The 14,512-nt window shown below is 39.7% G+C and overlaps 1 protein-coding gene across 6 annotated transcripts in view; it reads right to left on the reverse strand.

The window, feature by feature from the left end:
• Positions 1-14,512, reverse strand: part of ubp1 (upstream binding protein 1) — an 18,462-nt gene continuing 3,950 nt past the window's right edge. For 3 of the 6 annotated variants that reach the window (XM_028035987.1, XM_028035986.1, XM_028035991.1), the window contains exons 2-16: positions 12,936-13,087; positions 11,075-11,151; positions 10,856-10,961; positions 10,665-10,771; positions 10,383-10,535; positions 9,004-9,114; positions 6,834-6,941; positions 6,451-6,557; positions 6,301-6,355; positions 5,925-6,069; positions 5,032-5,122; positions 4,824-4,942; positions 4,593-4,735; positions 3,220-3,271; positions 1-3,118 (exon numbers count right to left, since the gene is read on the reverse strand). In XM_028035987.1, coding sequence (XP_027891788.1) covers positions 3,081-3,118; positions 3,220-3,271; positions 4,593-4,735; positions 4,824-4,942; positions 5,032-5,122; positions 5,925-6,069; positions 6,301-6,355; positions 6,451-6,557; positions 6,834-6,941; positions 9,004-9,114; positions 10,383-10,535; positions 10,665-10,771; positions 10,856-10,961; positions 11,075-11,151; positions 12,936-13,087 — 1,564 coding nt within the window. In that variant the 3' untranslated portion in view covers positions 1-3,080. The remainder of the gene's footprint in view (positions 3,119-3,219; positions 3,272-4,592; positions 4,736-4,823; positions 4,943-5,031; positions 5,123-5,924; positions 6,070-6,300; positions 6,356-6,450; positions 6,558-6,833; positions 6,942-9,003; positions 9,115-10,382; positions 10,536-10,664; positions 10,772-10,855; positions 10,962-11,074; positions 11,152-12,935; positions 13,088-14,512) is intronic. The other 3 variants (XM_028035988.1, XM_028035989.1, XM_028035990.1) reach the window with 3 other exon arrangements.

Genomic DNA, 14,512 nt, shown 5'->3' on the forward strand with positions numbered 1-14,512 from the left:
GAAAGTTATGAAATTATTTATTCCCAGCACATGTGGTTGTGTACATCTCCAGCATATGATACTGTGCACATGAGAAGCATCAGGTTAACAGTGGTCACCTCTTTCCGGCTCGTGCTCACAAAGATAGGCCTTTAGCAGACTTAAACTTTTTTTCGTTTTTTATTTTTACATCCACTCTATTCTTATAAACGCTAGAGTTGATGAACACAGGTTTCTCTGTTGTAGCACTCGCATCCGCGCAAACGCCTCAAGAGCTACAGTCCTGGCTCTGGTGCATGTCGAGACACAAACAGCTGCTTTCATAGCCTTGAGAGTTTTATTTGTCGAACTCCTTCTGATCTAGTAAGAAAAGGATGTTGGGGGTGTAGGACTAATGACTACACATCGAGCTAGAAGTTTGTGAATTTCTTCAGTGCAGGCTTGGTCTCTAACGTATGGAAAAAGTAACGGGGGAGAAAAGTTCGGGGGATACACTCACTGACAAATTTATCTGTCTCCCAAATATCCACATGCTCTTTACTAAGTAGCAAGCTAAACACGACTTCTTTTACCAGCAGAAAAAAAAACAAAAAACAAACAAACGTTTGACATAAACAAGATGATACACATGCACACAAATTCTGACACCTTGACAATGTAAACCTCTTCAAAAATGACAAAACGGAACAACTTGAACCAAAGCAGAGGCCTCAAGCGTCGTGAGGTTTCCTGTCGCTCTTTGATAAGGCCACTCAGAACGCGACCTGTACGTTCTGCGCTAGGCTACGACACAAAGTTTCCAAGAATGATGCGGCGTTTTGGTGCATTACCACTGCATACAGGAGCATCCCAATTATTTAGAATACCATGGAAAACCTCATTGGTTATTAATTAAATTCAAAAAGTGAAACACATAAATTAAACAGAGGGAGGTCTTTAAAGCATTTATTGCTGTTAATTTTGATGGGCTAACGAAACCACAGAATTCAAATCCTCAACATTATAATACAATAAAAGACCAAGTAAATAAAAAAAATAAAAAAAAACTTTAATGCAGAAGTGTAATGTTATGGCCAATTTATGGTCCACGCAACCATTTATTTGAGACCCTCATCAGGTCATTGGTAAAGAAGCTGGCTGTTCACAGACTGCTGTATCCAACTGTATTAATGGAAAGTTGGGTGGAAGGAAAAAATATGGTACAGGCTCATATAATCACCACACAGATATACTCAGGATATGAAGCACAATGGTCCAGCTCCTCGTGTTAAACCACTCGAAAGCTAGAGACAATGGCAGAAACAGGAGTGTTGCTCAATGGTCCAATGTCCTCCATCCATATTGAAAACTAAATTTAGCATTTAATTTTAAAAAAAAGTCCCAAAATGATCCTAAGGGATCTTAAGGAAGAGTGGAGAGGCACATAAACTAAGCTGCTTGAGGTTCTTTGGGACGTTTGCAGTCTGATCATTTGGGGCAAACTCACCTGACCTTAACCCCACCACAACCTTTTTTCCTCCTTCCACTAAACTTTCCATTAATATGCCTGGATATAGCCCTTTGTACAGACCCCTTGAGGTTGATAACTTTCTGCTGCATAACCATTAAACTAGCACCTTCTACAACCTGATTCTAAAGGCCTTTACATTTCTTAATGATAATAAAAAAATTAACTTTTTTGATCTCATGTAATAAGCCAGTTTTTGGAAAAACAACATTTTTGGTTTTCACGGATCATCAAAACGAACAAACTTGAAACAAATCACTCCGTGTGCAATGATCTAGTTGAGCTTCACTTTTTCAATTAAGTTACTTAAAACAATTTGGTGATTTCTAATTTATTGAGATGCCACCGTATGCCTCACCAGCTGCATAATGTTTACAGTAAAGATGGATCTGGAATCAAGGCTTCGGCACCCGGTACAAAATTTGCAGTATTTAGTCCCCCTCCCCCAACTTTTAAACCAGCTTTAGTGCTTTAAATTTGCACAAATTCAAGACCCACTGCGGTTTATTCCCTCTCAGATCACACCAGTCAGTCAGTTTCCCGTTTGGTCCACTATAAAGTATGTTTCGTTTAAATAGGCACTAATGCTCCACTGGATAGCATCGTCGAGGGGTTTTATCAACTAATTTCCAAAGTCCTCTCGCCATAATTCTGTAAACCAGTGTTTTAATAAAGCAGAGAAGTCAAATAATGATGCGTATGTACGCCGTGTATATACTTGAATTAAAAAAAAACAAAAAAGCCAAGCTAATGAGCTGTTATGGCACCAGAAAGAGAGTAAATTCATTAAGAGCAACAGAAAGAGCCGACTCATAATTAGGCATCAACTAAAAAAAACGCAGTAAAAGCGCAGGCCATACTGGACACACGTTAGCTGAGCGAGACGCAATGTCGACAGAGATATGGCTGTAAGTTTAAATCACATAGTGAGACAATGTGATAAGGACTGATGTCATTTTAAAATAGCAAAACAGCAACAAAAAAAGCCAAAAATGAGAGCATTTCCACTCATTTACCCTGAATATTTGCTCAGCCAATTAGAGTAAGTTAATTAAGACATCCCCGTCAAAGAATGTTAAGTAAGCAGAGAAAGCGGAGTTTGTTGTTCAAGCAACTTGGTATGGATTGCATGCTGTTCAGCAGTACAGTTTCATCAAATACTGGCCTAACGCTGGTTGTTTAGGAAGGGCAACAAGCAATAAGGTGACTTTTTCTTCCCGTCTCTTGCATGCCAGAGCACCATCCACCCCTCTAACTTGGAGCCTCCAACCTCCACACAGAAACCATAAAAAAAAAAGACAAAAAAAACAATTAAAATTAAATCAAAGTACATTGATCAATGTCAACTACCCCCTGATCTCAAATCCTCCCCGATCTCTTTTTCTAACCGATCTCCTTCATCTTAATAATGTTTTCAATATGAAACAGTGGACACACCCATGTCAGATTCTAACATTTACATGGCTTCGGCGCAGTCGCTCTGCTTTCCATCGAGCGATCGCTAAACAGAGACAGGGAGGATGCAGAGCGACAGAAGGAGGCTTCTGCTCCAAAGCAGAGGGTGGAGTATTAGTGACGCCATCTGTGCTCCTCACTACTTCAAGATTAGATGAAGTCCTTCGCCCAACTCATCTGGAAAGAGAACAGTAGAGAGGAAAGGGACAGTAAATCCTAAAATACGGAGAATATGGATCATTACCAGCACTTCCTTCATTTTGGAATCATGTGCTTACCTTTGACAGTGCTGATCAAAAAACAGCTCTCGTCAGACAAGTTGTAAACCATCTAAGAGAACAAATGAGGATAAATGTTGAATTTTGTTCAATATATCTGCCAAGATTCTCAAAATATGATTTCCTGGTGTTGTAGAAGTAACATCAGAGTCAATCTGGTAATGCAAAAACAGTAGAGTACAAATAAGATTCAAATCAGAGAGATTTGTTGTTCAAAAAGCAGCAGCGTTTATTTCTCTCCTCAGTTTACAGATTCAAATCAGCACAACATGAACCTAGCTTAAGAAAATCTGTCATTTGTGAAATATTTAATATTTAACATAATTAAATGCATGTCATTTAAGTTTATATTTAAATTTTTTAAAATCTGTAATCCTCACAGTAAAATAATCCTTCAGCCGTTTTAGTTTACAGGCGAAGTGAAGCTTTCAGGCAAAAACTGTCTCAGTTTTATAGTCAAATCTTTCTCTGGGTAACAAAAAAGAAATGTAAATTTTTTTGTTGTAAGAAAATTTGTAATTCATTGTCTACATCACCTAATCCAATCAATTCCTGCTCTACTGCAGCTCACTTTAACGTTGATGTCAGGTTTGGGCAAAACTGGACAAAATCCAACTTTTTTCATCCATCTTTAATTAGTTTATTCACAGTTAATCATTTACAACCCAGGACTATCTCCTCATTTTCTTTGTAGAGAATTTCCTGTTGTTTTAAAAAAATAAAATCACTTTCAGTTTCAACATGTTTACTTCTACTTTATGTTTCTCCTTTGCAATCATCACTCGTTTGCCTTTCCAGACTTCCACGCTGGTAAAACAATTCCTTCCGGTAGAAAGCTTAAGGTACATTTTTAAAACATACTTTTTAAATAGTCAACTTGATTAGGAGATTGTGCCAATGATGAGATTATAAGTGGAACTGCGTCAACTGCTCTTTACATGGGAAACAAAAACAGATTAGAGGGATAGATGAGTATTTTGAGGCTGGAAATGATGTTGCACCTGAGTTGAGCGCATTCCTGTTGCAAGTTAAAAGATGGATAAAATGCAGCACAACAGATTTCCAAACAACAGATTCTCTTGACTCAGTGACTTCAGGTGAATCGACATGTCTTGATAGGTTTTCATTATGGTGCACCAGGTTGTATTTAGAGGTATTGGCATAAAAGGGAACAATTTTCACACTTTTAATGGGAAACACTGATTAAAAAAAAGAATGCATCATTTTCTCATTTGTGAGCAAGGGATGTGAATATTTTTGCAAAAATAGTTCACAACCTGGTCAGTGAAACAGATGTAGTTTTCCACTATAATTAAATTGCCTGTTTTTAGATGATGATGTGGTTAAAGGGAGTGGTGTGTGCATGCCGATACCTGGTCGCTTAGTAGGATGTGTATGCCTGTCGGACCCTGCCTGTACACCTGGTGGATCCTTCCCAACGGAATGTCGCACACAGATGCAATCTTACGGATGAGTTCTGCAGCCGTGAGCTCCTCTAAGTACAGAGCATGGTATACTAACGGGACACAGAACAGTGATGGTGTTAAAAGACTTGTGCAAGCACGTTTCAGTACTCCACTAGTATCAAGGAACCTTTTGTTCACCATGTAAACTAGCAGAGCTCCGGTGTTCTCCATTTTCTATTGTGCAGTGTCTCTCCAGCAGGGGGCTCCCTTGTGGAGACTCCTGACAGACATACACCGTCATTCTGGGACGCACTGACCTGCAACAAGAGGGGACAGTTTACTCACACAGCCACATAGACAGGCTCTCGCTCAGTGTTTTTCTTCTTACACCAGACACTTTTCGCACCTGGATTTGAGAGCATTGAAGAGTCTGATCCCATCTGCCGGCCCACAAATCTGGACCAGGTCGTCCCGGGTTAACTTCAATAAATCAGAACCTGTGACAGGACAGAGTAAGAGACTTGTTGAGGTCTTGCTCCAATGGTTCTAGTGGCCCTAATATTTACACGGTAGGGCATCTGATTACAGAAATAAAACTTATAAGACTTTTATTCTGGATCCTTTAGGTGGAAACTCAAATAATTTTACACTCTTAAAGTGAAATTCAAGAACTGTAACAATTTGAAGGTATGTTTTCAAACTTCTCCAGCACCACACCTCGTCTTTTTTTAGTTCATTTGTGTTGTTTTTTTTTTATTTCCAGTTTCAATTCACCCTTATATCATCAATTACTATTATTAATGTATTGTGATAGTATTCTGCATTTTACAGCAGGAACAAGGCAAACTAAAATCTAACAACATTTTATATTTAGAAATGTTTCTCTCACACACACCGTGAACACCTGACTGGTCCGACTACAAAACACTAATTTCACAAAAGAAATTCACCCAATTTCAATAACTAACATATAAGATATAACCCAACTTTTATTTCAATCAAATAGCTCAATGTTTTTTTCTGGAGTCAAGTCCTGGTGGACTGGAAATACCTCCAAAACATGACTAAGGAGCCCATCGCCAAAGACTTCTAATCCACCAAATCTAATGTGTACGAGGGGTGCTGTGGTGGTGCAGTGGTTAAGCACAATCCACATACGCGGCCGTCGCAGGTTCGAATCCCGGCCTGGTGACCTTTGCTGAATGTCTTCCCCTTCTCTCATTATCCACTTTCCGGTCAATTCACAATCAAATAAAGGCCACTAGAACCAATAAAAGCTTAAAACAAATGTGTACCAACCTGAGAAATGAGAGAAGAGTCTAGTGTAGGAACTGAAGCGGTTCTTCAACAGCCACTTCTGAGCATCCTGTATGGAGGCAGCAGGGCTCAGCTGCTGCACAGACGAGACAACGACTTCAGTCGCGACAACATTGAGTTCAACTTTCTGTCAAAGCAATCATAATGCCAAATTTATTCATCAACATTTGACTAAATAAAGCAATAATAATCTGACCACTTGCATCGTCCTTTATGCTCATAACCCATAAAAATCAAATTAATTGTCAGAATAATTGATTGCTAAAATAATGGTTAGTTTTAGGACTAATTGTGACAAAATCAGCCAGGACAGGCCCCAGCTCATCCACTTGGAGCAGAAACACAACTAGATACTAACCTCTGAGTTGCCATGGCCACCAGTATCTGCTTGGTGATTGGGTGAGGACGAGTCACTGGAAAACAAAAAAGTAATTAAAAGATCAACATGAATGACTTTTCAATGCGACCATGAAAATGAATGAATTCACTAAATAATAAACTAAAGTACCTGTCCAGCACAGAAGAGGTTGTGTAGGTGGAAAGTGGGGTGGAGGTGAAGGAGGGGGTAGCTGCCTGGCTGGTGCTGGTGTAGGCGGCGTCTGGCCACGGGGAGCACTGAGCAGAGACACACACGTGTTAATACTGCAGTGATTACACACCAATAACAGTAATAAAATAAGTGAAACTATAAGTACATCTAAGAAAAGTGTGTGGAAAAGTAAGTGTATATACTGGGAATTTAGCTTTGCACCATCCCCACTCCTCCGAATTACAAACAAGTAGCATTGCACTATCCCAATCACACCAGTTGAATGTTTACTGGTTTGAAATGGAGACAGAGAATAGATAGCAGGACGAGGAAGGAGCGGGAGTGGAGAGCAGGGTGCTTACACTGCCTCTCTTGGCCAAGGAGTCGCCACAATCAGCGGGAAGTGTCCGCTTGCTGGACTTTTTCAGCTCATGGTCACCCGAATCTTCTATGATGGGTTCAAGCCTCGTCTGCATTCAGACACACAGCAGAGGTTAGCCAGCCTGTGACTCACACCAACACACACAGACAGGTCGGGGACTTCTCACTTATTACCAAAAGAAAAGTCCAAAAAACCCTAAAAGATTTTTGGCTCCATATTCTTAGGTTTCCTACACATTATTCATGTAAAAACTCCAGACTTTTCTTCAAAGTTGTGAGTTCTTTACGCCCAGGTTAAAATAGAAACGTTTCTGGAAGGAAGGAAGGAAGGACAAGCAAGAAAGGAAAGAAACGAGGAAGAAAAAGAAACAAAGAGAGGAAGGACTGAAGGAAAGACAAGAAAGGAAGGAAACTAGGATACAAGCAAGTGAGAAAAAGGATAAGCAAGAATGGAAGGAGACTGAAGAGAAATAAAGAAGTTTATAAGATACAAAAGGATATTAGGAAGAAAGGAAGGAGGAGCAAAGGGGGAGAGTCAAAGAGAGGGAAAAAGAAAGACAGGTGGACAAGGGATGACCGAAAAAAGAAGGGAATGAAGGAAAGCAAAGAAGACGACACAGAGGACAAAGGCATGAGGAAGGAAGGAAATCATTTATGGCATAGGGAATAGAGTGAAAATATAAATATTTTGCTACATTTTATCCTCCATTCTTGTCCAGACTTGGTAATACTAAAATTTACTACAACTGTGCTTTGAAGGTTTTAACAATCTACAGTCCCAACTTGTTGCTGATGGTGTGTATTTACATTTTTGTTTCTTGTCTGAAACATGCGTATCAATTTCTAACAAAAAAGTTAAAAAAAGCAACACGTCAAATACAAATGACAAGTCGTTGTGTTTCTGTCTGATAAATCTGTACTGAGAGACTTTGGAAGCCAATCACACGAGTCCATTTCAACTCCCGTTGCATTACAGCGGTGCAGAGCCAGCAAGCAGTTTGCTGTTTTAGAAATAAGTAAAATATTAAATATTTCTACTGATGTTGGACTCTGTTAAGTCATGTGATTTTCTTCCCCCCTCCTTCTCTCATGTCACATCTGTAAAGCTACATTATTTGTCTCTTATTTAGTGGATTATTAAGATAATCTGTAGAAAATAATCAGTGATCTGCAGATGTCCTGCTTGTTGCTCAGTTCACCGTTCACTCTGCGATGCAACTAGGTGTTTATTTAAACATGAAGCAGGTAACTGCTAAGATTTAAGGGTAAATCTTTTTTATTGAGATTATCCTTAGTGTCCCAGTGTGTTTGTGTAGGTTTATAACTCAGGCTGTTGTTTCTATAGTAAAAGTTGTGAATAACAAGAGGCGGTGCACCACAGCTTTACTTCAGAAAGCCGTTTTTGCGTCATTGCAAACCGTCTTCAAACGCAAATAACACACTGCTTTCTTTTAGAGGCAGGAAGTGGTTTTTGCAACTATAGCAGCAGCCTAAACATTATATATATAAGAAGAGGCCGCTGACCCGCTGCTCAGGAAAAACTGCAGTGTTATTCTTTGAAGTATCACCAGTGGATTGAAGCTTTATGCAGCAACAGGTCAAGATGGGGTTGTTGTCACTAACCGTAGCAACTTTAAAGGTTTGTTTTAATCTATTATTTTAAGAAGCCAGTTTTCCTAATCCAATGCAGCTGGATTAAGCATGTGAGCCAAGATAATTAATAAGCTTAAGAATCAAACTGTGCTTCAATTTGTTAGTCTGGTGGATTATTAATGAAATATCAATCAGGAAGGGTAGAAGTGAATGCTCTGTATAAAGATAACATCGCTTCGCTCTGTGTTTCCTCCCTGGCGCTTTTACCAAAGAGGTTTTAACAACACCTTTGTTACCAGAGACAAACAGTGATGTAATGATATGAATCCTCAGTGACTCTCTGGAGTAAAATCCAGGCTCTTAAAAGGACAGAACAAAACGAATGGCAGTTCTGCCCATTAACACATAATTGGTTCAGATTATTGCTAGGAGTGATTCTGCTGGAGTTAATGCAGTGGAAAAAGCTCTGGTACCATCAATAAACTGTGTTGTAAACTACAATGCTACATTTCCTTTGTGTAAAAGCAAAAATAAGCCTTTAAAGGAAATCATTCTAACCTCTGATAGGATAGTGGTATCATAGGAGGGTTGGTACTTCTCCTTCTCCTGAGGGGTGCGCTTCTCCATCTTCTCCCTGTCAGTCTTCTGCTTACGGTCTGCCCCCTTTGGCTGAACATTAAGAAGACAAGGAGAAACATTGATATAAAAAAAGCAACTAAATGTATCTCTTTACCACAGGGGTGCTCAATATGTCGATCGCAGAAGGTTTTCAGTCGATCTCGGCAGTAAGAGACAAACTGAACGCCGCCAAGAGGCTGAAACCAGCGAGTCCTCTTCTGATGCGCTTATCAAAATATTCAAAGATCCAAAACGCTTGTAACTTTATTGAAGAATAAAAAAAATAAATCAACAAAACGTGTTCAAATTAATTATTGTTTCAACAAGGTGTTGCGCAATTCAGTGCGATATGGTTCAATTAACAAAAAAAAAGAAGGCGACTCAAAGACCGACTGACTAGCAGAGCAGGAGTTTAAATTAGTCAATCAACCACCGCTGTGTTCATGAGACGCTTATTAATAATCGAGAAATAAAAATCAAGCCTGAAAACTTGATATCGTAACGGACTGAATGTTATGTTTTTAATATAATCTCTGCTCGTCTTGAGGGACGCAGCCGGTTGCCACGGCAACGGGTGTGCTTACACGACAAAGAGAGAGAGAGAGTAAAAAGTTACGAGTGGTTTTGAGTTGATCACCTGATCGGGTTATTTTACCTTTGTTTACCTTTGCTGTGGCGCATTACAGCCGCTGTAGTTTCTGAACATTCAATAAACGACAAACTTGGACTAATTACCTCGTTCGTCTATGTCATTCACAACAAACATCAAATGGGACAAATATATATTTCATTAAGTAACAAACAAATGATTTCTGCCGAGATAATTATATGAAAATAAATTGTCTATTATTTACAAAAAAAATTGTTTGGTGCTCTCTGGCATCTTGCTTTGAGCACAGAGTGAGAGGCTTTTCCTCTTTTAAACATGCTATTTATTTTTGTCTCTTATTTAGTGGAAATATTGATGTTGATGAGATTTTCTCCAAAACGATCATCTTTTTCAGCCTTTATAGGTCCACTGTTGAAAATGAGGAGTTGACATTCACAAATGACATTGAAATAAATTCCAGTCCAACATTTGGTTTGAGATGCATCAGGAAAAACTGCATTAGGTTTTCTATCACTTTAATATTTCTGCTATAACTGACGTATATTTGCATATAAAATAAGTCAATAGAGTTTCATTTACAATTTTTATATCTTTTTGTTATGAGGTAGATCTGAAGACAGCTGGTGATAGAAAAAGTAGATCTCGGTCTCAAAAAGTTTGGCCACCCCTGCTTTACCATGGGTAAAGGGGAACTTTACAGAGTGCGTACCTTAAAAACTTTAATCTGACAGGAAGCAGAGTGGAGGTGCTCTGTGTACTCTCCACCGTCTCCCTGGGTAAACGTGTCGATCTGGATCCTGAACGGGACGCCCTTCTCGCCGCCATGCTTCCTGGGAGTGAACTCCGTGCTGATGCAGTGCACCTGCAGACACAACCAAGGCGACATCATCAAGAGACGCCGTTTGATGTGGAAATTCAGCGGTACAGGTGGCAGCAGGCGAAAGGAGAGCGAGTGTGGTTAGAGAATGCGAGGATGTTTTTTTTTTGTTACCTGAACGAAAACAGATGTTCTTTTGTTCATGTCCCACAGAAACTCTGCAGCATTGAGCTGGGAGGGGTGAGTCTTGGGCTCAACAATGCCCACTGACATGGGAATATCTGTTTCAGACAGAGATATTTGAGCTGCACGTCACACACAAACGGGACGGTAGAGAGTAAACATTTCTCTGCAGGCTTCTTTACCGATGTCAAGAAGACGGTCCCCAGGACGATTCCACTTCCAGCCCTCCAGCTGCTGGTGCTCCGTGTACTGCAGCCGCCGGTCATGAAACACTACCCGTACTGTGCTCTACAGACACACACACACCCCCACACACACATACACATGTTAGATATATAGATATGAAGAGCACAAGATGTAAGAAGCAGATGTTTCTCCTCTAGCTGCAGCGGCTCTCTCACCTTCACCATCTTGTTGTTGAGCTCTGGCAACTCCCCTGCTTTCCTGTTGTCCAACATGCGGATCTCATAAGATTGGCCTGAACAGAAAAAAGGAGAGAAACCTGATGCATGTGCTTCAAAGATAAAAAAAATAAAAAAATAAATAGCATCCTGGTTTTGGAATAATCCTGGTTTTGTAACAATCTTATACATATATATATGTACATTTCTTCCATACAGTTCCCAGCAGGGATAAAAACACTTAATAATTCATGAAACTTTTTATTTATCCAGCAATGAGCTACAACGTAATAAAATGAAGAAATCACTCAGGGGTAACAATGAGATGGAAAAGAGGAAACGCAACATGAGAAAAACTTACATGGCCGAATTTACAAACAAATTTACATTCCAAATAAGACTGCTTCCTGCACTCCTAGGTAAATGATCAGCTGAATAATGGCTGCCATTAAATTTGTTGTTTACATCATTCATCATATAAAAAACACCCTGATGAAGTGATTATGAAGCTACATGCAGTTTATTTTTGCTGTATGTGACACATGTTGTTTTTGTTATCAGTCTATATTACAAAAACAATAAACTGGCCATTAATGTACAGATAAATATTTTCTAATTATTTAAATGGGGGAAATTTTCATTAAATTCAATTAACCCGATTCTGGTCAAGTTAGAATCTAAAGGCAAAGTTTTAAAAATGCTTATAAAATGCATATTGAATACAAAAGGATTTCTTAAAATAAATATAACGTTTATTGTAATTTCCCTTCTCCACACTTGAAAGTGTTTAATGCCTGAGCGTCATGATGTGTCACTCATGATGAATCACCTGCAACATGCAGACTTACAACTTCTCTACCTTTGAAAACAACAAATGTCACCAAATCTATTACAGACAATGAGAGCCTGCACAGTGCTTAAATATTTAGCTGACATTTATTACAGCAGGTCACCATTGCTATCTGTTTATCGAATGCAACAATAAACTAGGATGAAGCTAGTCATACATCCTGAATGTTTTGGGCATATCCTTCCCTCCAGACACCTGACTCGGGTGGGTGGGTAGGTACTTTATTTATCCTGAGGGAAATCCCATGTAACCAAGTAGCTCCTAACAAGCCTCTGGTGCTAAAGCAGAGAAACATCTAAAACATGAAGGACTGTGCTTCTGAGGACCAGGACTGAACATTACTAACTTAGAGTAACCAGTCAACCCTACAGTCACATTTTTAAACTGTGGGAGAAAGCCAGAGTACCTGGAGAGAATCCACTAATGCATGAGGAGAACCATAAAAGTCCATGCAGAAAAACACCAGGTTGGGAGTTGATCCTAGCACCTTCTTGCTGCAAGGCTACAGTGCTTCCCCTGTGCTGCCCCATTTATTATCCAGTGTATAAATTTTTATATGCGACCGTTCATGCTAAATGTCCAGAACTCTCCATTTTACAAAAACAGTTTTCTCCTCTGTCGGAATTAATTCAAGTGCTGAATTTTGCGTGTAAGAACTACAGGCAATGTGCATAAAATTTACAGATGTTAAAAAGTCTATGTAGCTCAATGTTGCACCATATTCTTAGCTGCAATCATACTGACAGCAAACAAACAGCGAAGTAGGTCTTTACATTTTGACTGTCATGCCCAAATCTCCTATAGTTTGTTAAAACTCAAATAAAAGAAGAAGAAGAAAAAAAGAGTTTAACATTACGATGGAAGAACAGAAAGTAAAAGGAAAATTGGGTGTAATTTCTATCAATGTAGCTGTCTTGATATTCAACAGTTTATCACAGTTGTATGTTTTCTTAAAATTGAGCAACACTACTTGGAGTTTAAGTAGTTTAAGTGAATTAAATATCCTGTTACCTTGGTTTAGGTATGTGAGCGTCTCGTCGTGCAGCTTGACAGCAGGCGAGGTGGCGGCGCACAGCACATACTGGAATGGGGGATTTTTGGTCTTGCTTTCAGGTGGAAGGTTGGAGTCCTCCTGCTTAAAGATGGGCAGAGCCAGCACATCGCTGAAAGACAGAGACAAATGAATCAGGAAGGCGGCAGGATGCAGAAAAAACCAAACACAAAATGACATCTGGAGAGCTGAAGCACAGCTTAATAATATCCAATATAAAGCTCAACCCAAGTCTTAATGCTGCAGAGTTTTTATCTCCTCTCTAGTGTTTATCTTTATTGCCTCATAAGCGCTATAATATTTGGAAAGCATAAACGATTTCTGCCTCAATTTGTCAAAACTGGATTCTGTTGATTCTTATCTCAAATACATTTGTCACACGTAAAACTCCCAGATTAAATTATTAAACAAATCTGCCTATTTTAGGGGTGATAAAGGCGCTTCATTGATCAAACTGGTCTCTTATTATAGATGCACGAGGCTTCAGCATGACACATGATTAGAAACACCCGCAGACCGCTCAAGATGCTGACGTATTATTTCTCACACTTCCCAGCTAATCCAGACAGTCGACCTGTCCTCAGTTAACCCCGACAAACACTAATATTAGCTGAATCGAGCGTGTGTGTGTGTGTGTGTGTGGATCTGCGTCCAAATCAGGAAAAATACAGAAAAATTAACTCCATCACTGCAAAGCATTCCATGTATAGGAATGTTTCACAGAGTCATGAGCGAAGCAGGAATGAGTAAACTTTCTGTTTCCTTGGTGTAAATATATGGCAGACCGTTCTATTGTAACCCTACTGAGCCGTCCAAACCGCCACCCTTTAACCTATACTGGCCACCTGAAACCTGAAGAGTGGCTTCCACTGAAACATTTTGTACCCACCAGCTGCTGACTTCAAACCCAGCCCGGGTATCACAGATAGCGCGCTCTCTATTTTCACTAATTCACTTTGATGCATGCCATGAATTCAGCACTGGTGAACTCGCTCGCCCTCAGGGGCGACTGGCACACACACCAACGTCACACACAGATAAACAGGCAGGAGGAGGAGGAGGAGGAGAGGGGCGTCTGATAAACACACACTCATCCCTGGAGGTCTTGCCCCCTGAACGCAGAAATATCAACACCTCCCAGTGACCTCAGAGCATAGTGAAAACCCAGTAAAGGACCAGGTGATTCACCGCAATACCACTTGCAACTTCTGGAGAGTTTAAAATAAAAATAAAATTAAAAAAAAACATGGGAAAAATGTATGGATTATGCATGGATTGACTGTAAATGCTGACTTTGCCGCACAATGTTTACGCAGCCAGGATTCACTCCAGCACACGTGTTAATCATTTCAGGTTGACACTAAGAAGACAAACCTGGCTGCACAAATTAACCAGGATTTCAACAAAGTGACCAAAGTTTGTGTGATGATGCTGCAGCCAGAGGAACTTTAGTTTGTGATTTGATTGTAATAAGTAAGTAGTAATTTCCGTCCCCCTTGTGTTGCTGAACAGTCAGTCAGCTGGCTGAAAGAAGGAT

Source organism: Xiphophorus couchianus, chromosome 13 (genome assembly GCF_001444195.1).
Source record: "Xiphophorus couchianus chromosome 13, X_couchianus-1.0, whole genome shotgun sequence".
Taxonomy (NCBI): domain Eukaryota; kingdom Metazoa; phylum Chordata; class Actinopteri; order Cyprinodontiformes; family Poeciliidae; genus Xiphophorus; species Xiphophorus couchianus.